Consider the following 27,954-nt stretch of genomic DNA (forward strand, 5'->3'; position numbering starts at 1 on the left):
TTACTTTACTACTGAACCTGGAATAAAGATATATACATTTATTTACTAAAGTAGTATTAGTTAATATTGTGGCATGTAATGCATCTTTCTGTAAACACAGCAGCCTTTTGCTGCTTAGTCATTTATGGGAGCAATTTTGGAATGAAATGAGGTTTTCTACATATGTGTGTGTCAAGCAATGTGCTATGTTCACAGCCCTCTGTCTGTAATGTTTCTTTTCCCCCAGTTGAGGCCTTGGCTGGAGACTGATTCTCAATGACCAAATTTTAACTGCATTATTATGTGCAAGAATCATAATGTTTAAGGGCATCTACCCTGAAGTATCTTGGCAAACATACATGGATTGTTTATTAATATAGTGTGCATTAAATAACATGGGAACATTTGCCCAATGTACAGCTAGGCCTTGAAGAGAATGCATCCGTGAACCCTCTGGAAAATATTGATTCCTTGTTAATAGAGCACTAAGAAAAACTCAGGTTGTCATGTGATGAAGAAGTCCTGGGTCAGTCTAGTACAGATCATGTAAAATTTGTCATTTCCTGGTAATGTGGAAAGCTTTACAGATTTCTGCAGGTTGTGGTACATTCATCTTAAATACTGAAGCATTGCTTTGTCATTTCACCTCTTCAGGTATAGCAAACCTTCAGAAGCCTCCCCAAATAATGTGTCACTTCCAGCAGGTGGCTATAAAATAACCATAACTAAAAAAAACCTCAGATTATGAGATCTGTCTTTCTTAACTGTGCTTGAGGCTGTGTTACTTCCAACTAGCCTTCTGCCATGTATTACCCTCTAGCAATATATTTTTTATTTGAACTAGCCTATTTCAAATGCAAAATACATTTTTTGAGCACCCTGGAGCCCAAAAGTGCCTGAAACAATTAGATTTTTCAGAAACAAATCTAAAAATATATTCATGACAGAACTGTTTCAAAAATTGCAGTATGCAATTAAAAAGTCACAGAAAGGGATATATAGCAATATTGATAAGAACTTTCATGGAGTATATAGAAAAATGTGTGCTGTAAGGCCCATTTTGTAACCATTTCCAGTTTGGAGACAGGATATCCTCAGGCCAGTTTGGATGCACAATACTTTTTGAATATGTGCTGTATGTCACCTTGACCTGGTTGATATTTATTCCTTGGAAAAAAGTTATCCATAGGCATGACTTGTTCCATTCTGTATGTAATATGGAAACACACCAGCAACCAAAAGCTATCTGTTGAGCCTTGGTTGATGTGATTTCATCTTATCAGTGGGAAAGGATCTGCATAATTCTTCTGTAGATAATAGTTCATAGTATTGTTTCTTAAATTGCCTCTGGACTGACAAAGAGTCAGGACATGTGATTTCTCACTATACCACTGAGTGTTACCTCCATTTTTCTTATTAAAAAAAAAAGGTTCTATGAGGTTGCAGACCAGCAATTGTTCTTGAAATTAATCTTTTCACAGGTCAGTCAATACAATCAAATTTATTATAGTCATTGACCAATGATCTTTACACAGGTCATTGTGACTGTGATTCAGTAAGTTATTGTTTTCAAGTGAGCCAGCTGAAAATAGTGACATAAATACAAAACTTAATTAAAAGATTGAACATGCAGTTGTAGTATAGGCCCTTCCTAATTCCCTTGGAATGGAGGAAGTGAAAGGTTAGAAGCCCCATCCTAAGAGACCTGTTGTCACATCTTTTACCTACATTCATAATGCAAAGCCAGTTCAAGACACTTTGCTGCCAGAGGCAAAGGATTGATGATGACCCCTCCTCACTGAATAAACAGATGTTGATAGAACTGACAGCTGTAGCTTTCTTCAGAACTGGCTGTAAGATAGCATCTATCATTATACCTAAAGCAGCAAGTTAAACAAGGAGCACAGGATACATTATGAAGTATATCCACAGCTCTGTCTTCCAACAAGGAGGATTGTCCAGGTAATTCACGCACCACTGCTGAAAAGCTGGTGCTGCTATCCAGTATCTGCTGCCTGAGATCACTGCTCTGCCCAGTGACAAGGCTGGCCTTGGTAGTTCCTTCACAATCTTATCAGTTGTAAGCTTGACAAACATAAAGGAAATGTACTGCTCTGTTATGCTAAACTGGTTATAGTTTCTCCATTATTTTGGAGCAAGTTAAGTAAACATGGAAGATGATTATGATCCTATTTTGTTACACCAGCTTCAGTGGAATAAGCATTGATTATGTTAATGTGTTTGGTGAAATTAGCCCACAAAGATCCAGCATATAATAGTAGAGTAATTGCCTAACAAGCCAAAAATAGAAGCTTGCTCATGCTTAACTATAACTAAAAATATGAAAGTAAGCATTCTCCTCTTTTCTTGTTTTCCACTTGCTCTCCCAGTTGATAATTTTGTACTGCTTGCAGGTCCTGACATATTTTTCACATTTAGTGTTTTTTCATGATTTGAGCAGCTCTTACAATAAGTGACCAATGATTAAGACCTTCCCTTTAAGTGGCTTCTGGCACCAGACAGGCTGATTGAGCAGCTCCAGCTATCATATACCTCTGCACTGTTTGTGCTATCATCTGCACTTCTGACAATAGAAATGTTACTTGTTATACCTCTTAAATATTCTGGTTATCTTCTCCCCAAAGTACAGAAGCAACTTGGAGAAAGTAATTTATAACAGAAAATGAACTATAGGAGAAAATGTGCCTTTTCCATAGTTTTTGTTGTTATTATTACAAGATTAAGAAACTGTTACATCTGACTGCATTTAATGTCTAGTTCAACTTTGTGGCTATAGCTTACATGTGATGTTCATTTGTTGTTGCTTTTTCTTACCTGCATATTTGCTTTTTCATTCTCTGTTGTGTTACTTTTATTATGCAGCTCACTGTGGGTCAGTACCCAGCATGTGCCACGAAGTTGGTGCCATGTAGGCAACAGTATGTTTGCCTGGTAGTCTCTAGATTACAGATCTTACCTTTCATAGACTAGTATGAGGATGCTTGGATTAAAACTAGGATTTGGTTGTCCTTGTGGCTACTGGGCATGAATGAACCAAAACTGGCTGGCAATGAAGTTATGGAAAGCTGCCTGTGGCATGGACGTGGCTAGGGCTGGGAAATGAATCTACACCTTCTCTATCTTATTAAAAAGCATTATGTGAAAGCTTTGATTGACATGACCATGGTGGGTTCATGTCTGCAGCAAATGGAAGTTTGTGACATGGGATGTAAGAGGAGTAAAGAGTAAATAGTGTGACTGTTTTAACAAACTGAAAGGGGAAAACAGCCAAGAAGAAGGATAATAATAGATGTTAATGAAGGTGGTCTGATTTTGAATTAATACAATCCAGGGGAACAGTTATTCTGTTTGGTTTTGGTACATAGTTTAAGCCCAAGTCATTCATATATGCACGTGGAAAAGGAGTAAGTATACATCTAAAAGAATGTTATTGTTTATGATGAAAAATTGAAAAAAAAATGAAGGATGAAAAGGTGATAAAAGTCTCTGAATGTGGAACAGGCCATTTTTTGCTAATGACAGAGAAAGATCATGGGAAAATATGGGCAAAGAAGAAAAGGAGAGAATTAAAAAATCTAGAATGAAAGTAGAATGAGTGTAGGAAGAGAAAATACAAATCATACAGTATATGAAAAAAGTATTAGAAGATATATTTATCACCTTTCAGAATGAATGGAAAGTTGATACAAGGAAAAGGTATGCGGAAGCTACTTGGAGCAAGATAAAAGGAATTATGTTATGGGTAGCCCTCAGGTTACATTCATTCATTCAGTGACTGTTCAAAGTTATGACGGCACTGAATGAGGGGGACTTATGACCAGTCCTTGGAGTTCTGGCTGTCGCAGCGCCCCCACGGACTCATGATCACAATCCGGGGACTTGGTGTCCGGCTTGTGATTACAACATCACAGCTGTGGTCATGTGATCGTGATTTCCAATATTCCCTGCCGGCTTCCCATAAGCAAAGTCAGTGAGGAAACTGGCAGGAAGTTGGAAGGCACAGTCACGTGAGGTCTTCGCTTAACAACAGCAACCAGGACTTCTGGAGCTGCCATTGCTAAGTGGCGCAATCATGTGACATTGCGCTTTACGACCACATCACTTAGTGATGGCAATTCCAGTCCCAATTGCTGTCATAAGCCGAGGGCTACTTGTACAGTGTGTCACAGAAGTGTATGGAGGTATCCCAGTAGGATGTATGAAAAAAGATGCTAGATGGGATGATGAAGCGAAAGGCTGTGGTTGAGAAGAATACTTATAAGAGAACGCTTGCTGCAAAAAATATGTACGGATAGTTGCAGAGAATGTAATTAAAATGAAGAAAATGCAGTGATTTTGATGGAAATAAAAAATTGTTTTAAAAGTAACTGAAGAGGGCTAAACCAGGACACTTGGTGTAGATGCAGTTTGCTTATGGAGTGGCTCTGTGACTTGTTTAACTTCTGTGCAAGACTGCATCTGTACCTGATTATTGAAAAAATGTTATTCTATACAAAAGGAAAGCAAGAATGATTGCAAAAACTAGAGGGGGATTAAGTTGTTGAGTGTGTGTTGGAAACTGGCAGAATTCTGATCAAAACCGTATGAGAGGAGACAATGAGTAAAATTTGGGAAGTGCAGAGCAGATTTCTGCTGTTCAGCAGGTAATTGAGAAATGTATGAACGTGAGGATGAAAGTTCATTATACATTTGTTGATTTAGAGAAATGTAAAGTGAAGTGAATGGGCTTGAATTATGCAGTGTTTTGCATGAACAGAAGGCTGCTTGCTTAATGTAACAGGAGTAGTAGATAATGAAAGTGAAGCATGTGTGAGAACAAATGGAATGCTTACACAATAGTTCATTGCTGATTAATTAGTTATGGATAAATGTGTAAGAAATGCTTGTGATGATGTGAGAGATGTGTTGGTTGGGGATGTGAATGCATGTGTATTTTTGCATGCAGATGATGTGTTATAGGCTGAGAATCCAAATGAATTGCAGTGAAAGTTAGACTTGATTTATTATTAATAAGGAATATGAATTTGAAAATCAAGATAGCTATGATTGATGGGGAAAATGGAGTGAGTATTTGCAAATTATGCTTAAATGGCAACAAAACAAAACCCCAAAACCAAAACTTCTAGCAGATAGATGAATAGGTATACCTTGATAAAATGTTTATTAGGAAAAATGCTTTGAAAAAAAATTAAGGAAAGGCTGGTAGAGACATAATTGTATTATCTGTTATGAGGAAAGGTATTTTAGTGAAAATGGCTGTGTACAGGGGTGAGTTTCTTCCCATGGAAGTGAGAGTTTTCTGTGTGTGTCTGTGTGTGTGTATGTGCATATCTATTTATCTCATAGAATCTAAGGGTTGGAAGTCACCTTGGAGATTATCCAGTCCCACCCTGCCCAGTGCAAGGATCTCTGGAGAATTTCTGTAGAGATTACAGAAATAGCCTTGAAGAAGGAATGGAACAACCATTACAATATGAGCTTAGCCCAGAAACATAGAAGGAGGTGAGGAAGAAATTCAAAATTGCCCTGCCTTGACTCTCTTTGATATAAAGAATTTAGCAAGGACAGCACTTTCTTCTATATTCAGGAAGGCTTCTTGGTGCTATAGTCACTCTGTTTTAAGAATTCTGATCTTCCTTGAGAAGCTTGTGTGTGTGTATGTGTGCACACGCGTGCACGCATAGACAGTTTTGCTTTAGCCTCTTCATCTCTTTTCCAGAGGGCAATCAATTTACTCTTGTAGCATGTATAGTTCTTGCCTTCAGGGAGGAAACTATGGCACACTCCCTGTGGGTCACAAAAAAGTGCTTGCTGAACTCCTCTTTGCTCTTCCTGTTTGCTTGCTCAGTGAGTTCACTCTCTGGGAATTGGCTTCCTTATATACCTCCTGAAGCTGCCTCAGCCAGATCAGCTGCAAGCAATGCTCCAGTTGCTCCAATGGGCAGTCAGTAGTCATCAACATCACAAAGTGCAATCAGCAGCGTTCAGAAAACAGGCAACAACAGCAATTAACAATCTTTCCTCTCTTCTTGGCTGTTCATCCTCCTCCCTCTTCTGCCTCTTCCATCTCCTCTGCCAAACTGTTAGCGCTCTCTATTCACTTGTTGAGTGAATGAAGGAAGAATGAATGGGTTTGGAAGAAGGTGAAGACTGAAAAATGGTAGTGGGATGTAGTTGATAAGATCTTCAGAAAGAAAGAGATAAAAATATAAAATGGCAGTGTACAAATGGTGCAAATGAGGATGGTGTGCAATGATGAAAAGTTAAGGAGATGCATAGTGAATAGTATTCATGTAAGTTAGCCTTTAAATTCTTTGGCTTACTATTTCTTACGGGTGGTCCTTGCTTGACCACTCATTCAGCGACCATTTGAACTTGTGATGGCGCTGAATAAGTGGTACTTATGACCAGTCCTCAAAGTTCTGGCTGTTGCAGCATCCCCGCAGTCACATGATCGCAATGTGGATGCTTGGCAACTGGCTCGCAATTATGACATTGCAGAGTCCCACACTCATGTGATCGCCATTTCCAACCTTCACTGCTGGCTTCTGGCAAACAAAGTCAATGGGAAGCTGACAGGAGGTCACAAATGGTGACCATATGATATCATGCTTAACAACAGTGTGGGATTTGCTTAACAATGCCGTTGCTAAGTGCCACAGTTGTGATGTTGCGCTTTACAACTGCGTTGCTTAGCGATGGAAATTCTGGTCCTAATTGCTGTTGTTAACCAAGGACTCCATTTCTTTCCTCTGCATAAAGTTGCTTATCCTGAAAGGGAATATGTACGTACTAAAATGGTGTGATCTGGATTCCCTCTAGTGACAAAGCCCTGTGACATGATAACCAGTTTATCATCGAATATCATGAATATCTGTAGAATAAATCCAAGTTTTATTTGGAATTAAACTCTTCCGTTTCTGTAATATGCATCAACTCTCGATTATCAGCCTGTAGCAAAAGCAGTGTATCCAGCAATGCACACAATTGCTATTGTATTCAGTGGTGTATTTGGAAAGAGTATAGTGATGGTGGAGATATATGTCTAAAAATATGACAGGGCAGAACCCATTTAAGTTCAGAACATAATGAACCACTATGTAAACTTCTTCCAATATAAAATGCCAGTTCCTTCTGAAAATGTCACTGGGTTGAGCCTAGTTCCTTTTTGTTGAATTTATAGAATGTATGTCTTTGTCGGTGTTAATACCACTTTTTCCCTTTTTACTAGGTGGTTTCAGCTAAGATTCCATCATTTAAAAAAGTGCTTTGTGTAACAATTTTTGGTTACAATTTTAAAACTACAGTATATGAAGGTGCATCAGATGGAATCATGACAACCACATTGCTTATTTCAGTTGTGCAACCAGACATCATATCCAGTCATTAGCCAAAATCGGGGCTGTCAATGCCACTTAAATCCATTTTGTGTTATAAATTTCCTGTGTCAGAATCCCACTGAATGGTAGGGATGAGCATTGTGGAAGGTTAAGCCATAGGTCCTTCTAGCTTAGGGATGAATATGTGATCCAGTAGTGGTCTTCCAGGATTTCAGCCAGTGTTTCTATCCGCAGATAACAGGGACCATATATTCCACCAGTAAACTGCATTCATTCACTTTTACCTTTGGGCAAAACCATTCTTGTCCAAACACACTTCTGCCTATCTTAAGTATTTCCCCTAGTTTTTTGTCCCTATAGATTCTCTTCCTTGCCTATAGTATGTTCTGAGAATTTAGGAGGTTGTAGGAGCAAACTACTCTATTTACTCACCTCTTGTGGACATATTTCCATCAATGGAAGGAGTTAATTAGACACCATCCTTTCATTTGTATTAGTTTCTCATACATTTACTTGCACAATAACATAACATTATTAATGTATATAAAGTACTCAGAGGTAAGGGTAGTGTTTCTGAACAATTCTTCCTCTTCCCCTTCAAATAGGCATGGAGCATGTAATGTCTGGAAGAGATCCAGGTTAATGTATCAGCAGTGTGGTTGTCTACCCAGCAGTGTGGTTGTCTACCCAACGTAATTCTAAATCAAATACAGTTCTGTAGATTTGTGTTTGGATAGTCTCCTAGCAGTTCAGCTTTTCAGTAAGCTGTCTCAGTTATGTTGTGAGTGACTCTAGTAACATGATGCTTTCATCACTCAGTAGTGTATACTCAGGAAAGTTAAATTAATTGAAGGCTTGACAAATTGTTACTTGACATTGTTTCAACATTTATCTAAAATTAATATTGGAAGTTGGCAAGAGTGAAAATGATGTGCTAAGGGTTCATGACACATAAAGGCCGCTTAACTTTTTAAGAGGCACGCATTCAGCTTTCTCCACTGTGTAAGTGCAAGAATGATCTGGAATCAGGGCTGGGGCCATTAGATGAAACTAGTGATGGTTCCTAGTCTGGGAAATAGTTAATTTGCCTTGAATCTTTTTTGCTGTTGAATCCTAAATAGTTACAGTGTGAAAAAGTCCCTTTTGTTAACTGTGACTAGTATGCTAGCTATGCCTAATTATGAATAGAGTTAGCTTAGCCATGGTAACTTAGGTATTGATGATGACACTTCTCTGTTACTGCAGTGCAATTTATGCTGTTCTTATGCATGGGATAAAAATGGCAAATTACGAAAAATGCAGCGGCAAGATTATGGTACTGTATGCTGAGGCTGGTTAAAGGAATGTACTGGATACATATTTGCTAACTGGTCAGATTTAGGCTTTCAGTAGTAGATAACAGCAGTAGCCAATCTTGACTGATCTTAGAAAGCTAAGGCAGGTCAGACCCAGTTAGTACTAGATGTGAGAACTTCAGAAAATCCCAAGGCATTATGCTGGACTAGGAAGCTTAAAAACCATTCCAGAAGAAGTCAGTAGCAGGCTGTTTCCTTTATTAATGGTAAAAACAAAACAAAAGCCCTAACCCAGGATGCTCTGCTGGAGGTCCCGAAGGAAGAGTTCCCTGTATATGCACAGACAAGCAGAACAGAAAATCTACAAGACTGCCATGCCAAGATTTCCAACGAATGCGGCTTCTTTAATGCTTTGAGAAGGGTTGTTTTGCTTATGCCAACATGCTTGGCATAAAGCATCATTTTGAAACAAATCCTACATCAATAGTTCCATGAAATCAGAAATTGAGTTCAGTTTATAGAAGTCTTTACTTGTTATAAAGTAAAAGCCATTAAGCAACTTGAGTACAGAATACCTTAGATGATGGTTTCTCCCATACAACTCTGTATAACTTTGACATATTTGTCAGAAGTCCTCCAGGATGTGTTGAGTAGAGCTGTACAAAGCATTTAAAAGGAAATTCTTAGTATTCCTATACATTTATTGTGTTGTCCTGGTTTGACTTGTGTTCATGTAAAAGCAAACGGGGAGCAAGTGGAATAGTTACAAGTGTAAGTGAGGTAAATATAGTGAAGTCAAGGAAGGCAGCCATCTTAGGGTCCATAGGCACAGGACCTTTTGGACTCAACCTTGCTGCCTACTTCTTGCCCCACAACTTCAACAAACCTTATCATACACTAATGGTACCAGAGTTTTTGCTATTATATTTGTTGGTTGTCCATATTTCTGTAATCTAAACATGGTAACCTAAATGCAGGGTCCCAATAGGAGCCCTAATGGAAGAGAATTGTGGGAGGGAAGAAGGAAGGAAGAAGTGAACCAGTGAGGAAGGAGACACTGCTACCATCTCCTCCTCTTTGCTTTCGAAGGAACAAGGGGAAAGAGGATTGGCGTATTATCTCAGCTGCAAAAATCTGGATGAGCACTTGATTTTAGAAGGCCAGTTATGGTGAGCCTCCCCTTTTTCCTGTCCATCCTCAGTTGCTGTTGCTGGAGAGGAGCCCTTGGTGCCTGGGTACTCTTGCTATTGGTGGGCCCCATTTGAGAGGTTTGCTTGGAGGCCCAGAGACTTTACTTATTGATTATATCCTAAACTTTAGGGAAAAGTATTGTTTTGTTCAGTTGTACTGGCCTCAACATGAAAAGAATTTCCTTTTTTTAAATGTCCTTCAGGTTTCACTGAACATTTCTCAGCTGAGATGCCAGATAAAACACCAGAGAGTAAAGAAACTATATCCAAGAATGAAGGTCAGTATTGTTTTCCTCTTGGGTAATCCTATTTAGCTTTTTTAAAGAACAGATAACATCCCTTTTTTTGCCAATGTAGTTGAAACATGCAATTCTCATCCCACTTCTTTGATTAAGGTTACTTAGTAGACTTAGAACCACAAAGTTTCCATGGAAGAAGTAAGATAATTCAACCAAATTCTAGTTTGCTATGGACATACTACATTCTAATCTTAACTATGTGTGAGAGGGATAGACATGAGATTATAATGGTGCATATTTATATATTTTTGGCATTAGAGCTATATTTATAGGTGGCCCAATCTTATACTGAGAAGGAAGTCACAGTTAGTTCAAAGGAGTTTAGCCCCAGAGAAGTGGATGTAGAGTAGCAGATTGACAGTGAGGCATTATAGAATCATTTTTCAAAATTCAGTTTTGAAAACTTAATGTAATAAAATAACTAGAAAAAGGAAACTCTGTTTTTACAAGGTTAATCTGAAATTTAAAAGATAAACAATTATATGCACTTACAACAAAGAATAGAATTCAGTTATTTAGACGGTACATGCAATGCTGATGTAGATTTGGGCAGCATTATGTTGCTTAACTTGTAGCCTTTTTTGTTGTTAGATCATTCCTACCCTGTCATACCTAAAACTAGTGTTTTTCAGCCATTGTAACTTGGCTATTCTGCCATGTCATAAGTATAGATCTTTCAGAAGGAAGATGCAGGGGTTGGAAGAAAATGGTTGTCTGCAACCACTTTCTGCAAAGTGATGAATTTTACGTATTTGTCATCCCAAAGCCACTTCCTAAAAATGTCACATGGTACACCTTAAAAATGAGTTTTCCAAAATTGTACTTTTTTTTTTTCCTCTTAGTAGATCAAAATTTTAAAAATAATAATAAGATAAAGGTGACTAATAGGAGAGCTTAATAAAATGAGTAACCAATTGACCTTTTTTTTGAGGTTGTTTGTTTTAGAATCAAGTTGGCCATTGCTTTGAGTAGTTTATCAAATTGGGTTTGTCATCTCTTTCACCTTGAAAAAATATTGAAAGATAAGCAGGACTTTGGTAGTGAGCCCACAAGGCACTTAAAAAAATCTTTCAGAGAAGAATGGGAATGCAGGTACTCATATGTTGTAGTGACATTTCTGGAGATGTCTGACAAAGCGTTACTCATTGACTTAATTATTGTTCAATAACTTCAGTCATTCATTCTGGTTCCTGTGCTGCTGCCATTATCATATTGTAAAGATATGACAAGCATTAATTGTTCATCAGATTCAGTAACATCCCCAAGTCTAGCATTCTTCAGATATAGATCCCAGAATTCTAGGACCTATATTGGTTGGAGAATGCATATTTATGCATTTGCAATATATTTGTTAAAATTATTACCTTCTTCAGAATGCTTTAAAAATAGTTGAGGAAGTACTTAGAAGAAATTCAAACAACTTAGAATTGTTTTTTCCTTCTGTGTAGGAAAATTATTTGGAAAATTGAAGGATCAAAGAATGTGTCTAGCCATTTAACTTCTTCAGTAATTATTTGCTGCTAAATATTTAAACTAGAAACTTTATTGCATAATTTATTTTCTTCTTTTCTGAATATTAGAAATTTACTTTTTAAAAATCAGGCAGAAATTTGCCCTGGGTTCCCCACAATCACCATGACTAGTGAAAATAAACTAACTTTGAACCATGATTTAGTTTTGCTTCTACTAAGCATAGACAAGTTTAATCACAGTTTAGGGTTTAGATTATACTGTGATTAATTGATACAGGAAACAGAAATATCCAGTCTCCTGATTATAGTAGAAGATGTAGGAGTGTGTAAGTTCAAGGCTTATGATGACTTATTCTTGTAACATGAAATCATGGCTTACATCTGTATATGAACCAACTCTGAAGTTTTATTCATTGGCTAGGCTTGCATACTGTTTTCAGCAATGGTTTATTTTTACTGTGGTTTATTGGACGAAAGATCATACTGACCTTTTCACTCATTACTATAAGCCACGAACAATGATCTACAAATCACAATGGATGGCTTTAAACATTAAATTGAGCTGAAATAAAACAAACTCTTTGTGACTTAGTGTGTTATGTGACTCTGGTTATTGACTTCAGCTGATAATTTATGGCAGTTTTATTTTGTAATCACTTTTGAAGAAAGTGCATTTCATTTTCTAAAGCTACATCTAAATTAATGAACAAAAAGTTCCATTTTAAAAATGTTTCCGGTTTATACTCTTTTTACCCAATCACGCAGGTTAAAATTATCAGTGAATAGAAGTGAAATGAATAGAATTCTTCAAGTACATAATTAAAATATAGACCTTGAGTTGAGGGCCTTTAGGTGGGGGCACATTGTTTTCTCTGCCTTCTCCCACCAAGCCCTTTTGATCAACAAAAATAACCCATAATTCTTAGCTGGTTTATTATATCTCCTCAAAGCAGAAGTGGGATCCACCCATGAACAATAAGTGGGAAATGTTTTAGAGAAATCCATATACCCAGTCTTTCTTGCATGAAAGACTCTTATTATATGAGTATTCGGTGGATAATTAATGGGATAATGGATAAAAGCAAGAGTTTATTTACTCTAGTCCTTCTTAACATAAACTGTCCTTAATCTAGCCATAGTTCCAGGGGTTCTCTTTACTGGATTTTTTTTTTTTTTAAATATTGGCTGGTAGCTTCATGGGCTCATTCATGAATAAATTCTAAACTTGATGACTACTTTTTTAAAAAAATTACTTCTTTAATCACCTTAGCAACTAGTTTATAACATTTATACAAATTGAATAGCAGTAGAGCTATATAACTATATTACTACTGGATAAAAGACTGGATAAAATCTAATCTGTTATATTTTTTTAAAATCCTGTGTAGTAGCTGGATTTGCCATTTTGCCTATTTCTCTTATTGTATTTCTATTTATTTTGTTGTATTAGTGTTGTTTTTATATTGTGAGCCACCCAGAATTGGCCTGGAGTTAAAATAAATAAATAAATGAAAAGGAGAAGAAAAGAAAAGTGTATACTAAACTACTTAGGGTGGAAGAAAAACAAAGGGGAAAAAAGTAAAAAAGCACAGACGTTTTTTAAAAACCTTAAAAAAACTAAACAAAACAAAAAAATTCAACCTCCCCCATACCTAAGTAATATCTAATTCTAAATATATATATTTTTAAAAATGCATTTAAAGAAGAAAAAAGTATCAGGCTGACTTTGTTCAATTTCAGCATTATGATTCATTGTGTAAACAACGAATTAAACCTAGACCATACAGAATTATATTGTCTATTCTGGCAGTACAAATCAAATTTGAAGACTGAAATTTCATTAAGCCACTTTTTGGGGTCTAGGTCACAAGCATTCTTCCATGAATACATAATCACCTTATATAATAATTAATCCTTATACTGAAAAATTGCCCATTCCAGAAAATGCAAATTATTGAGTAGATTAAAAGCTCTATTACTAAGCAAGTTAAAATATAACAAAATATGCAAATATTAAAATCTAGAGTTTTTTTCTTTTTAAAAAGCAATTCAGTTTTCAGCATTCTACCATAAACTTACACAGTTAGTACATGGAAGACCCTCAGAGTTGGAATCATGATTGCTCACCTCCTAGAAACAAAAACTCTATGCATACTTTCCATTTGTAGTGTAGAGGTTCCAGGATTTGATTGCTGGTCTAATTTATGCAGTATGGGTGTGATACTGGTATAGTATAAAAATGGCATGGAATGCAAGCCCAATTTTAAGCCAAGTAAAATTGATTTATGACATGGCCCTTCATAAGGGCATCTTTTTGCATCTTGACCCGTTTTGTAGTTTTGTTCAAGCAGCTTCTATTACAGCAGGAAATCCTGATCTGTTTTCCTGGTATGGTTTGCTGCCAAGCTGTTTCCTCCACAGCTGGCTAATTTTGGGGATGTAGTAAGCTAACAAGCCATTCTTATTCTTCTGGTAAATCTATTTTTTTTCTTATTTTAGCACCTGATTTTTTTCAAAGTTTTCAAGGCATCTGAATAAATCGTTTTAGCAATTTTCCCCTTTTCCCTTATTCTTCCTGAACAGCTGCAAGGGATAAATTTATCCACATTCTTTGCATCCCCCCCCCTTTTGGTTTTTAATTTCTTTCCCTTTCCCTCCTCTCTCATTCCCTTTCCTTCCCCTCAAACGTAGGTCATGATTGTATTTTAGGATGCATGCTGTCAAATGCTGCAGTTGCAAACTCTCTTCCAGTAAAAATGTAAGCTACATTTTAAATTTAATCACTTTTAAGAACACATAAGATGAAAGAAAATTGAAACACGTATTTATTTCAAATATCGTCCTTTTAAAAATATATCCTGCTTTCTCTCCTGTTCATCTATCTTGTCTCCTCTATTGTGTCAGTACAGACTGAACCAGGTGCCTGCATATATAAGGAGAGACAGATGATGTGTAACAATATCATCTGACTCATTTTAATTTTTTTTGAATCTCAGTATATTCTGGACCACCAGAGAAGCTATTCTGCCCTAGTCAGCAGGATGCTGGGTCCCTTGACATGTCCCACATTAGCTATCCACATCAGCCTCCAAATGCAAAAAAAAGAAAAAGTTTCTGAGTAATGCCTTGGAGAATGACAAGCCGCCTCACTTTTTAAAATGATATACTGGATACAGTGAAAAAGATTGTGTTTCTAGTAACACTTATATATTTATTTATGATTTCCTAATGCATCAGGCTTATCTTGCAAAGCATGAAAATTAAATACTGGTTTTTTGGTCAATGACCAGAAAAAAAACTGAAAATATACAACACAAAAGTAAATTCAAATGGATGAGATAAATACTAGCATAACAAAGAGTCTCTATAATAAAAATGTAACCTATGCTACTAGAATGGTGTGTTAATTACCTGTGCAAGTATAAATCTAAAATATTACAATCTATTACAATCCATGAAGTAAAAATACATACTACCTAAAACAAGATAGTTAACATGTAATAACCCTGAAGTGATGAATAAAACAGGAGTATTTTTAGGACCAGTTATGCCTTATTTTCATTGCAGTAGCATAGAATTTGGCTACTGCACAAGTGATAAAGGGTTTTCAAATCTTCTAGAAGATAGTTCACAAAAAAATTGTCTGGCCTTCCTGGAAATTTACATATTAGGGGCAGAAGATAAGCAGACCTAATCTCCTTGTAGAATTTACAGTGTAATACATGCAAAATGGTTTCAATCTCCTTGTCACCACACGGGCAGGAGCATAGCAGAAGCTGATATTTTCAACAATTCAACTTTGGATCTTCCTTTTCCTGGAGGTGTCCAATCCTCTAACCTAACCTAAAGCAGTTAGTTTAGTTAAAGCAGTTTTGTTAAAGCAAGTATGTAGTACTGTACGTGATTTGGGCTAAATATTGGGGATTGATTGATTGATTGATTGATTGCTTATGTGCCATCAAATTGGTATCGACTCGTAGTGACCCCAACAGTAAATTTTCTCCATGACAATCTGTCCTTAACTAGGTCCCTCAGGTCCTCAAATGGTGCACCCATCGCCACTGTAACTGAATCCATCCACCTTGCTACTGGTTGTCCTCTTCTTCTCTTTCTTTGCACCTTCCATTAGAGCCTTCTCTAGAGAGCTTGGTCTTTGCATAATGTGTCCAAAATAGGGTACTTTGAGCATGGTCATTTGTGGGAGGTTTGTTTGATGATCCATTTGTTTTCTTGGCTGGTCAGAAGTCTTCTCCAACACAAAGTTCAAAAGCATCAGTACTTTTTCTATCCTGCTTGTTCAAAGTTTAACTTATACTTCCATAGAATGTCACAAGGAATACCATAGTTTGCACTATTCTGATCTTTGTAGGTATAGACAGACACATCTCAGCATCTGCATATATTTTCCAAGCCCTCATGGCTGATCTAAATGCTGATCTGTGGTATATTTCTTGGCTTCTGGTTCCTTTACTATTGATAATTGATCCTAAAAGGCAGAAGCTATCTACCACTTCAGTATCTTCCTTGTTAATTCTAAGGGTGGTTGCTGTACCTGGTGTGGGCTTCTTTATATTTAATTTCAGTCCCATTTTTTCACTGTGTTCCTTGACTTTTACTGGCATTCCATCAATTCCTTTTGCCTTCCTACTTGGTAATGAGCAGAGACTGGTCTAATTTCATCTTCTATTACTAGAGGTTCTTGTAAGTAAGGAATATAGTATAAGGTTTCTTGGATATTGACACCTGTACTATACAGTACTTACAGTAGGTGTACTCTTTCCATCTTTGATCTTCTTGGAATCAGTTACTATCTGTCCATTGACATCCTTTAGCATACCAATTTGAGGTTGGAACCACCTTTTGAGTTCAGAGACCTTTTGTTATGTAACATTTAAAAAATAATGCTACCTTCAAGTCAAGCTAGATTCCTGGTGACTTCATGGGTATACTTGTGTAGGTTTTTTGACAAATATATGGAACTAGTTTCTCAGTGCCTTCTTTTGGGAAGTTTTATTTTATCATTCAAATTGCCACAACCCTGGCAGGTCTCCCATTTACTAACCAGGTCTGACACTATTTTGCTTTAATACCCAGATAAGACTAACCAGGTGCTCCTTACATGAGCATTAAATAAGCCCCACTTGTAAACGTTGGTAAATATTTATCCTGGCACATGTCAAGGGTCTTGATATTTATGTCCTGGTATATGAGAACAACTGTTGAGCCTTTTAACCTTCTAAATCTGCTCAGGAAAGAGAATTGGCTGAAAACATCTTTAACAGGATGGTTGCCAAGTTGGACCTTATATAGTTGAAATCCTGAGGAGAATATTAATGACTCTTTTAAAATGGATCTTTAAATACAGTGGTTACCATGGCTTTTGCTTGGTGTGTGTCCAGTTAAGAGTACAGCATTCCAATCAGCTGTGATCTAATGTTCCTTTTAATCAGGCCTATAAAACTCAGATGACATGTGAATTTAAAGTGTTAGACTTGTGAAAGACACAGGAATAATCTCATCAGTGATCCACAAATTTTAAAAGAATGCCAGAAAATTTCTGCAGTTTCAGTATAGTTTATTTTTCACTGTTTTCAATTATTTTCCAAGGCAGGTGATACTGTATATTCTTAACTTAAAATTAAATGTTAAATAGGAAGCATAGTTCTGCAGTATTTATATTGAGAATAAGATCACTGAAGGTTTTGCATGTTGCAATAAATCTTGGTGAGAGGGGAACCTTAGTATGATTTCAAAGCAGGTGTTACCATGCTAACATTTTTCTAGAGTTCTGAATAATTGGGGGTGGCTGAGAAGATTTGATCAAATTTGATTACTTTAGAAATTTTTAAACATGATCTGAATTTGTTGGTGTGTAATTGCTACAGTCCATAATGCCCACCAGAGAGCCAGTTTGGTATAGTGGTTAAGGCTTCAGGCTAGAAACCAGGAGACCGTGAGTTGTAGTCCCACCTTAGACACAAAGCCAGTTGGATGACCACGGGGCAGTCACTCTCAGTCCTAGGAAGCAGCAAGGGCAAACCACTTCTGAAAAACCTTTGCCAAGAAAACTGCAGGGACTTGTCTAGGCAGCCTCTGAGAATCGGACACAATTGAACAGGATGATGATGATGATGATGATGATGATGATGATGATGATGATGCCCACCAAACTCAAATTCTGTTTCATGTTCTCCTGTCTCTATTTATAAATGACAACGTAGACAGGCATTCATCCTTATAGCACTTTGCACTTCATGTTCATGCCAAAGGGAATGGCTTCTTGGTAGTGAGAGATAGTAAATAAGTTGATACATATATCAGAGGAAGTTATTAAATATAATAAAAGGCCTTGTTCACCACCTTAAACTCCAGAGAAGAAGTAGGATACTCATATAATAAAGAGTAAGACTAATTAATGGATTAATTGAATATGAACACTAATTTTATATTTGTTTATTAACAATACAGTCTTAAAGTTGCCTATTAAGAAGTAAGCCCAGTTGACCATAGAGACTTACTGTATTTCCAGATAAATAAGTATAAGATGACAGTACAGAGTGCATAATCACCTTTTAAAAGTTCACAAAAATGTTTTTCATAAACATGCAGTTTGGTGAAATGTATTTTAACATTAGTAATTATTCCATGATATGTTTTAGTTAGTGCCTTCATTCTTAAATTTTATAATTTGTATTTTTATTACAGTCAGCCACAATGATCTTTACATGAATAGAAAGGCAGGATATAAATTTAATAAATAAGTGAAATAATGTTGTAACATCAATGGTTTCTCCTCATATTCAGAAAACTATTCTGGCCAACATTTAGAACTATGGTTTAATAAACCTCTGTCTTTTTGTATCTGAAGTCTTTTCAATTAATATTTTTCTATTATGTCTATATATGCAGCAATTAAATCCTCATTGATTTTGGAAAAAAAGACACTTAAAATCCCAATGAACCTTAGATTTAGACAGATGACTAAAAGGAAATTGTTGTGTTAAGTTTTATGTTAAATTTCAGTTTTTTAATTGACTCCCTCTGATTTGAATTAGCTTAAAAAGAAAAGATTGTTGCTTGCTGACAGAGTAGGGAAAATAGCCAGCTTTGATGTTATATAAGCAGTGAAATTTTGCTAGGAACTGTTCATGTTTTATTTACATGGGTCAAAGATATATTTCTTAGGCAAATCAGGCTTGGGGATATGTATTGTGCTTATACAGTGCAATAATTTAAAATCTGTTAATTTTCAGACGTGGAGTAGAATAGAAAGCTGTTCTTACTGCATCACTGTTGTACTAGGAATATAAGGCGTTTTCCTAGTAATATTATTACTTTTTTAAAAAATAGCATTCTTCTTAGGTTTTTCATCTGAGGTCTTTTCTTGGACCTTTTTAATTAAATATAGATTCTATTTGAAATGTGTTGTCAGGATAAATCAAGTATATTTTACTTGATTTATTTCTTTAGTTCAATTCTTGGATTACTAGAAACCAGTAATTCTTTGTAACTCTTGATCTTTTTTGTTACTATAGAGATGAGTATAAACAAAATATTAGCATCTGTTTTCATACATGATACAAGGCAAAAAGTTTAATTTTCTCTGTTGCAGTTTGGCTACACAAGATGGGGCTTCTTTTTCAACTAAACTTGCAAAATTCTGGCAAGTTTCCTTACTTCTGAAGTTTTTAATTATTGTGTTTGGCAGATTGAGACTGATTTATACAATAAAGTAGAATTTTTCATTCAAAGGTATGTATTGTAGCCATCTTTTGAAAAACAAAATCATTGGATACTTTAATTTATATTGGGCTTTAACAGCAACCTTGCAAAAATTTATTGCAATTTTTCTGGCTCTTGCAGACAGCAGTGTGCTATTGGCCTGGTTTACTAAACCAGAGTGAAGTTGGAATTACTATTTTTAACTCACTTGTCAGTTTCCAGGCAAATATGACTTTAATAGTGCATGGATGGATTTAAATATCATACTAAGCCATTATTTGGTATGTTGGCTTGTGACTTGTGGAATTGTATGAACTAGTCCAGTATAGCTTAGTCAACAACTGTTTTGTTTTTTTTAAAACTGTAGTTTAATGTGATTTGTGATCCCAACTTACAACTTGATAATCAGGTAGTCTAAGGTATTACTGTACTGATAATCATATTTAGGAAGAAAAAGCTAGGATCATTTATATACATATGATCAGTACTTAATTATAAAAAAAGTTCAACTGCTTAGACCATTGGCATGCTTCCAGATGGAAGGTTTCCAGAATTACCAACTAAGTGGTATTGTGAAGCTGTTTTATTTTTTCCTTTAATTGCTGCATTTGGACATAATAACAAACCATAATAGTTAACAGGACTTTGCTGTATTATAACTAAACTACTGCAGTGTGTTCCTTAGGATTATTTTAAAGAGTGGTCAATTCAGCTGGTAGAAAGTGTAGCAACTAGGCTGTTAACTAATATGCAGTATCATAATCACATCATGTCTCTACTGAACTACACGGTTTCTTCCTTTAAAGTATAAGTAGGACCTAGCTATTGGTTCACAAAGGAAAAAGCTGGTCCTACCAATGTCTTGCTCCCTAAACCATCCAGGGCTTTAAATGTCAATATAAATACATTGAACAAATGTGAAGCCAGTGCAACTGTTGAGGAATGCATATATGTTGCTCTGTTCAATTGGACCACAGCGTTCTAGATCAATAATACTGAATACTCATAAAATGAACTGTGTAGAGTACATTGCAGTTATTCAGATGTAATGTAACTAAGGCCTGTATTATCCTGGCCATATCTACATTCTCTAGCTCTAGTCTCAGTTCAGCAAAGACAGTTGTAATTACAGTCAACATTTATGGCCAGATATAGAATGACCTCAAACTATGAATCTGTGTTTTCAAGGGGAGCGCTAGCTCTTTCAGCGCAGGATGTACACTTTTGTTGAAGGCAAATAACAATCCTGTATTTTCAGGATTCATCTTCCAGCTCTTAGCTGACATCCATTTAATTACCATTGGCAGAGATCAGGGCCCTAATAAGCATCTTGGTGTTAGGAGAGAGAGTTGGGGGATCATCTGAGTTTTGGTGACACTGAAATCTCAAACTATAGATGACTCTTATTAAATCTTGGGGTATAATGTAATACACTACAGAATAGGCATCTCAGAAGAAGTCCCTCTTCTGAGATTATCATTGGCCTGTCTGAGGATCTTGAGGAGGTCAATAGAGATTGTCCACTCATGGAAGGAGAAAGATGCACAACTAGATAAGGGCTCCAGCAGTATCAAGAGCATAAAGAATTCACTGCAGCACTTTACAAGCAGATTTGTCACTCAGAAAGAAACTTCTGCCAGCATTTGTTTGTGATCAACTGAGACTTTGAGTAGACTGGAAGAGGTAAGGTAGTGTTTAAGTTTCACCCTTGCTTACCTGCTGCTGACACTAGAATTGAAGGGCTGTTTAGTTTTCCTATAGCCAGAGAGATGTGTAAAACATCTTAATTTCAAAATGCTTCAAATTCAAATTATCTCATTTTGAGTTTGAAACAGTTATTTTGAGTTGCTTTGACCTTCTTGGGGGTGTGCTGTACTCACAATGGCCATTTTTTAAAATTCAAAACAGGCATTTTAAAAAAAATGGTTGAAACTGAGCTATTTTGCACCCTGAACACTTCCAGAATGAGAATTGCACCAGGATACTTGCTGCAAGATTAGAACAGCTGTTTTGAATTTGAAGCATTTTGTACGTCATTAGTTTTTGTTGTTGTTCAACAAGGGCTTTATCATATCTTCTTTAAAACTTGTACAAAGTACTCCTTCCTGTACTTGACTCATTTATTACTTAAATCAGTTATTCCTACAATCCATCTTTGGCTATTCCTATTATCCAGGATAGGCAAAGATCTTATACACTTGTAATGGGACTCATCACAAGCTAATACCAAAAATACATTTACTGGAAATGCTCTGACTGTAGCATCCAAGTCAGAATATTATGAACAGCTATATTTACAAAATACCTTACAGATTGACCACAACACTCATCCAAGCAGTTTGCTTCCCTTCCCTTTGGGGCTTTCTTACAAAACATGTCTTCCTACTTGGAACAACTCTGCTGACTGGCTCTGAGGAGATATAGTAGTGGTGGAAAAATAAGATCATATTTGCCATTATCACTGCCAGAGAATAGGGTATGATATGAGCACTGCTGTGGGTTTGATTGTTCTCATTTTCTACCACCACCAGGCTAGCCATCTTTTCTTTCTATTAATTGTTATCCGCTCCTGAGATCACCATGCTTAACCTTACCTTATGATGGGATTCAGGTGCAGTCTCATTAACAGCCATATCCCAGACCCAGAAGTCAAGCAAGATATTTAAAAGATTATCAGCTTGTTTGAGATAGACTGATGGACACGCACACACATGTGCACGCTATAAGAAGACTATTTGGAATCCATCAGCTTCCCTAAGGAAGATCATCCTAGTATTTCTTTCACTTCTGCAAAGACTTGCAATATTAGAAAGTCTAAATTTGACCAAAGCATGTTGTTTGCTGTGTTGCATTTACAGTCCATTTTTCTGCAGGAGCAATGGGGCATGGATATTACTTTCCCCTCCAGTTTTATCCTCCTAATACCCCTGAGGAACATGTTGGGCTGAAAAACAACGAGCAGTCTGAAATGGCTGAGAGGAGACTTGAACCCACCACATTGGTTCTATTTCTTTTATTGTAGAGAGTTTCTGTTATTACCGTCAGGTGTAAAAGAATAATTATGAGAAACAATACCGTTCTCATTGTTCTTACCTGAACTAAACATTTCAGGAAAAGTGTCTTCCTTGGTTTGCTAAAATTTGGTATGGGAGGCTGGTAGTGGAATGAATGATCTCCCCTTGATCCCAGAGAGAAATTAAAATGCTGCAGAGCTGCAAGTGCAGAAGAATTTTCCCGACAGGCTTTATTTTTCTTTAAAGCTTTCCTTCACTATTCAGGCCTGCAGTGATGGCTGCCTGCCAGCAGTGGTATCCAAATCTGCAGTTTTAATATCTAAACTGGAGGGTGGCTCTTAGCAACTTGTTAATCGTGTGCCGAACACCTTTTACTGAATAGCAACTTATGTGGTTTATGTGTGTGGCGGCGAGATTTAGCCGCCTGTTTCTGCTCTCTTTTTTGATATTTAAATGCTTTTGCCTCACTTTGCAGATGTATTTCTAGACAGCCGCATCTGTGTGTGAGAGAATGCCCAAGAGTAGCCTTAAGCCAATTACTATTTGTAGAACGAACAATTGATTTAATAGCGTGTGTGTAGGCTTAAGAATCCAGCCCTGTGAAAAATGAACTTGTTTGTTGCAGAGGAAACATCTGTAGGGTAAGCAGTTCTTTTCTTGTACTTCTCTGGATCCTCATGGACTCTTCTCTAATTTTCTCCTTTTTATGCATCTTTATGTATATAACTCTTGAACGTTTGTATGTGTATCATGCATAATTGTCTTAAAGGATCTGACGTACTTTACCTCAAAAAGGAATAAAATTCTATTTGCTGAATCTAGTTTTAATCCCTTTTCATACTGTAGCTTTTCATCATTTCATCATTCTGTGCATGCTTACTCAAGAGAAAGTCTTAGGTAACTCAGTTGGAATTGCTTAGAAGGGCGCTGGGAGTAAGAACTAGACTGTGTATGTATGAGAATGCCCTTGTCTTGCTCTTACAAAAGAACAGGTTTAATAGTAGAAACTCACTCTGCCCTTTTTATTTCCTAAGATTATGGAGTAGATTGTCAGAGAACATCTAACAAAGGCATATAAAAGGATTTGAGTTGGCTAAAGTGTAGAAGAAAACCAAGTTTTTTTTGTTTTTTGTTTTAAATAGCTATCAGCATTTCAGTCCTCAGGTACTGTAATAAGATTTTGGAAACTTATGTCAGAGATGCAGCATGCCTTTGGAAATTGAAGCAGCTATTTTTCCTCTTCAGGTGTTTTATTTTGTATTCCCATCATTATATTTTAATTCTGGGCAATCATACCTGAAAAAAGAATCATAAACTGAATATAAGATAGAGTTGGATTGGAGCACCATTTCACTCCTTTGGACTTCACGTTTTCTGTACATTAACTGATTTACTGAAGGGAACTGTTGAAGCTGAAAGAGAAGTGGCTTGTTCATCATCATAAATTAAGGACTAGGCAGAACTCCCCAAGGCACCCAATTTTCCCCTCAATTAATTGCATCAAATATTCATCAAGAGGCAGCACGCAGTCAACTTTGGCTGTGGGGGTCAATCTGGCTTAGTGCTAGGATGACGGGAACATCTGGGCATTCCAGGGTCTTGGGTTAGGCTGCAAAGTTGAAAAAACTTCCTAGGAGAAGGCAGTGACAAACTAGTTCGGTATTGCATCCATTGCCGTTGCCAAGAAACTGCAGTCAGCAAAAGTCAAACTCAAGGGTATCTTCTCCTTTTTAAACACTCAAATCTTACTCAGCCCAACTACCTTCCATTAATTTGTGAACTTTGAACTAACTGAGCCTCCCATCCTGCCTCTCAAATTACAAAATCCATATTTTTTTTAAAAAAAATTACCTCTTGTCTGCTGAGAACTGGAGCCCAATTCCTCCTGTTCCAGCTTTGGTGCAATATAAAGCATATCTCTAGTGCCCCATCAAACTGCCTGCAGAAACTCTTTTTCCTCCACTTTGTACTCCTATAAGGAGAAAGTGCTACTACAAAGACAGGCAGAGGTTAATCCTTTTCACTTTCTGTTCTGTACCAGTGTCTTGGAGTGGAGAACTGCTACAGAAAAAGGAATTGCACATTGATTTTTTTCTTCATTTTGTTTTCTGGATTGCTGTTTGGCACCCACCACTCTCTCTAAAAGAAGTTGCCAATGCCACACGTATTAAGGGTAAAACTTCAAAATAGAAATGCAAATGTTTACAATTTTCTGTTTTTAAAGCTGCAGGAAAGCACTTGAGTTGGTAAGGCCTAGACCTATAATAATGGAATAAGGCCTGGTGATCTACAGGAAATCTTTCTCAAAACGTGAGTTTGCTGTTATAAGACTTCTTATGTTTGCAGTATTCCATTGGAGCTAGTGTCCTTTGCCAATAAGATTGTAAAGACGTTTGCATTTTAGTCAGGACATGGAGCTGGAAAGAATTGCTCAGAAGTCATCATTTTTAGAAGGCAGCCTTCATGAATGAAGTTAACAAGAAGCAGATGGAACTGCATTCCATGATTGCTTGTGCTGCTAATAAATTCTGACCGAAGCCAAAAGCTCTGGCATTAGGGGACTGATCTGTAATCCTTCTGTCTAGTGCTTTCCACAGTCTTTTCAAACATAATAGGATGGCATTTTTTGCTTCCAGACAAAGCACTTCTCCACTAGGCTCAAAACAACCAGAGAAGTTCAAATGTTACATTCCAATCTTTATTTCTTATTTATTTTATTATTCTTCATTGTTTTGTTATTTATTAGTGCCAATGAGAAGCACAATATTTTACACAAAGAAAACAAATTCCTGCCCCAAGGAGTTTATCATCAAAAATCTGATGCCAAGGAATCAACAGAGGAAGCAGAGAGCTGAGTAAACAAGGAAGAATGTATTAATAATACCAGTTTCACTTACTGAGGCTTAGTTACAGAGATGCAGAACAATTCTATGGGTATTTACTCAGATATAATTCTTCATGTGTTTTAGGGCTTACTCCTTGGTAACTATGTTTAAGAATGTCTATTATCTTGGGGAACTTGCCAAAAGTGCATTTAATAATGTAGTCTAATCTTCTAGTTCAACCAATTAGTTATATATTTTAAATTTAGTAGGTAAATAACTTCTAACATTAGCACCCTGACAATGCTATAAACATTTTACTCTAATTTAAAGCTGTCCATCAACATCCCCTTCAGTCACAAAAAGTCAATGAAAAATACATGAACTACTACTGTTTTAATAGTAGATACACAGTATGTTGTTCTATATGAGGATTCTTTTTTAATACAACACATAGACACAAGTGGTTTAATTTGTATATATTTTCACTCATGAGTAGTCAGTTTGACAGTTTTTTAGAAATATTTAATTTATTTCAGTTGCCACAATAGTATGATCAATGACAAGATACAAGAACTGTAGTCCAAATTATTTTTGATATTAGCAGTTACATTATCTATAGTTATATGGCTATTGTATATTACTTGCATTCAGCACCATATCAATCCCACCACAGCATAACAATATTTTTTATATACAAGTCTGATTAAGGAATTTCTAATTGGAACTCCATTTTTATAAACACATAGATACTTTTGTACTGAACAGTTAGCATAATAATCTTAGAATACAATCTTTAGAACTGTGTGGGTATTTCCTATGTCATGAGTAGTCTAAAACTAGAGAAGAGTATATGATGCAAATATAAGTCCCATCCCAAATTGCCCTGGTTTCTTTTGAAACTTGTACATGTAAAATTTTAATCATTCAAATCTGTAGAACTGAAAAATGTGGTTTGGAAAGAATGTAGAAAGGATGAATCCCCTCCTGAACCCTCTGTTTTGAAATTCTGATCTTAAATTGCTTGTGATTTGTCTTGTTCAGTATATTGGATTGTTAGTGAGCAGAAAAAACTTGTTACCTTATTGTGTTTCTGTGTGGATACACTTTAGCCTCTGTTTCACTGGTTTCCATTCATGATTTTTAAGTTACTTGTCTGCTACGACCTCTGGCTCTCACTTGTTATTGGCTCCACCTATTGTGGACCCTGGAGGCATTCCGTTCTTCACCCGTCAGCCCAATGAGAACCTCCCAAAACCATCAGGGGAAGCCATCTCTCAGTATGCTCAAAGAACTACCAGGCATGCAGGCTAGATTGAGAAGATGAAGAAGTGTCTTGAAGTGGACAAGGGCAAACTGCTTCTCTGTTGTTATCCAAAAAGTGGCATGGCTTTGTCTATGAAGTCAACAGATGCTGCTTTCATCTTGAAGAAAGTTTTTTTTTGTTTTTCCTTTGATTTCAGAATGCTCTCTTCAGTTATAAAATATTGCCCCCAAAGGGACAATACCACATACTCAGTTGGCTTTAGGTGTGTGTTTCTTAAACACACTGCATGACAAACTACTTTAGGAACTTCAGAAAGAGCCAGTTTTTTTGTCTGACACAAAGTGTGAGTGAGTATAAGAGGTATGTTGCTTAGAAGAAGAAAAGTCAATTCTTACTAGATAAATATTAGGCCTTGGATCATGGTAGTTAAACTTTGGATTTGGGGCAAGATATTTTACCTAAATCTGATTTGAAAATAAAAAAGATTGCACTGGTCTCTGGAAAAGAGAGTGCTTGTGTGTTCTTTATTTTTTTAAGCTGATGCAGCTGTTTAACATGTGGAGTAAAGCTTTCCAGAGAAGTTATGTTTTCCACTGAGTATGCCAGCTAATTGGTGTTGTTGATTACTGATAGTGGCCTCCCAGAGAGTTACAGGTAGTCCTCGATTTATGACCACAATTGGGACCAGAACTTCCATCACTAAGCAATGCGGTTTTGCCTGATTTTATGACCTTTTTTGCAGCAGTCATTAAGCAAATCACTGTGGTCCTTAAACGAATCACACAGTTGTTAAGCAAATCCAGCTTCCCTCATTGACTTTGCTTCTCGGAAGCCTCCTGGAAAGGCTGCAAATGGTGATCACATGACCCTGGGAAGCTGCAACCATTATAAATACATGCCAGTTGCCAAGCACCCACATTTTGATTATGTGACTGGGGGGATGCTGTGATGGTTGTAAGTGTGAGGACTGGTTGTAAGTCACTTTTTTAGCACCATCTTAACTTGGAGCAGTTGTTAAATGAATAGTCATAAGTCAAGGACTACCTGTATTATGTCTCGGGGTTCTTCAGTAGTGAATGTGTTAAATTGTTCAGCGATGCAGAGTCTTGATAAATAATAGTTGCTGCTTACTCATACTTAGAGCTAGCTGCCAGTGTGAAAAAGAAAGTGGTTTTTAAATTTGTGTATTTTTATTGAAGTAATGGCAGTTCTTACACTCTGCAATTATATAATTAGAATCTGTGTTAAGTTTATTGGAAAAAAGTGAATCCATGCCAAAATGGCGTGATGTTCAGCAGTATATTGTGATAAAGCAGGCTTCTCCAATCTGGTGCTGTCCAGGAGTATTGGGTCACTATTCCCAGTTGGCATTCAGTGTAAACAGGGAATTATGAGATCTGTAATCCAGCATACCCAAAGGGCATTCAATTGGGAAAGATTATAATAAAATAAATTGTCACATAAATGCCAGTTCTAGAAATATTTTAATAATTCTAATGGGCTCAAGTTAACTGAATTGTTAACTTAATATCA

At 36.5% G+C, this 27,954-nt stretch overlaps 1 protein-coding gene across 3 annotated transcripts in view; it reads left to right on the forward strand.

The window, feature by feature from the left end:
• PLEKHG1 (pleckstrin homology and RhoGEF domain containing G1) overlaps window positions 1-27,954 on the forward strand; it is a 113,692-nt gene that overhangs the window by 22,668 nt on the left and 63,070 nt on the right. For 2 of the 3 annotated variants that reach the window (XM_025176154.2, XM_088141967.1), the window contains exon 2: window positions 10,029-10,103. The exons of the other annotated variant lie outside the window; for it this stretch is intronic. In XM_025176154.2, the coding sequence (XP_025031922.1) occupies window positions 10,055-10,103 (49 nt within the window). In that variant the 5' untranslated portion in view covers window positions 10,029-10,054. The remainder of the gene's footprint in view (window positions 1-10,028; window positions 10,104-27,954) is intronic. 3 annotated transcript variants of the gene reach the window in all.

Source organism: Python bivittatus, unplaced genomic scaffold (assembly GCF_059951505.1).
Source record: "Python bivittatus isolate LINGU-HERP-01145 unplaced genomic scaffold, Pbiv_v1 ctg000020_np1212, whole genome shotgun sequence".
Lineage (NCBI taxonomy): Eukaryota > Metazoa > Chordata > Lepidosauria > Squamata > Pythonidae > Python > Python bivittatus.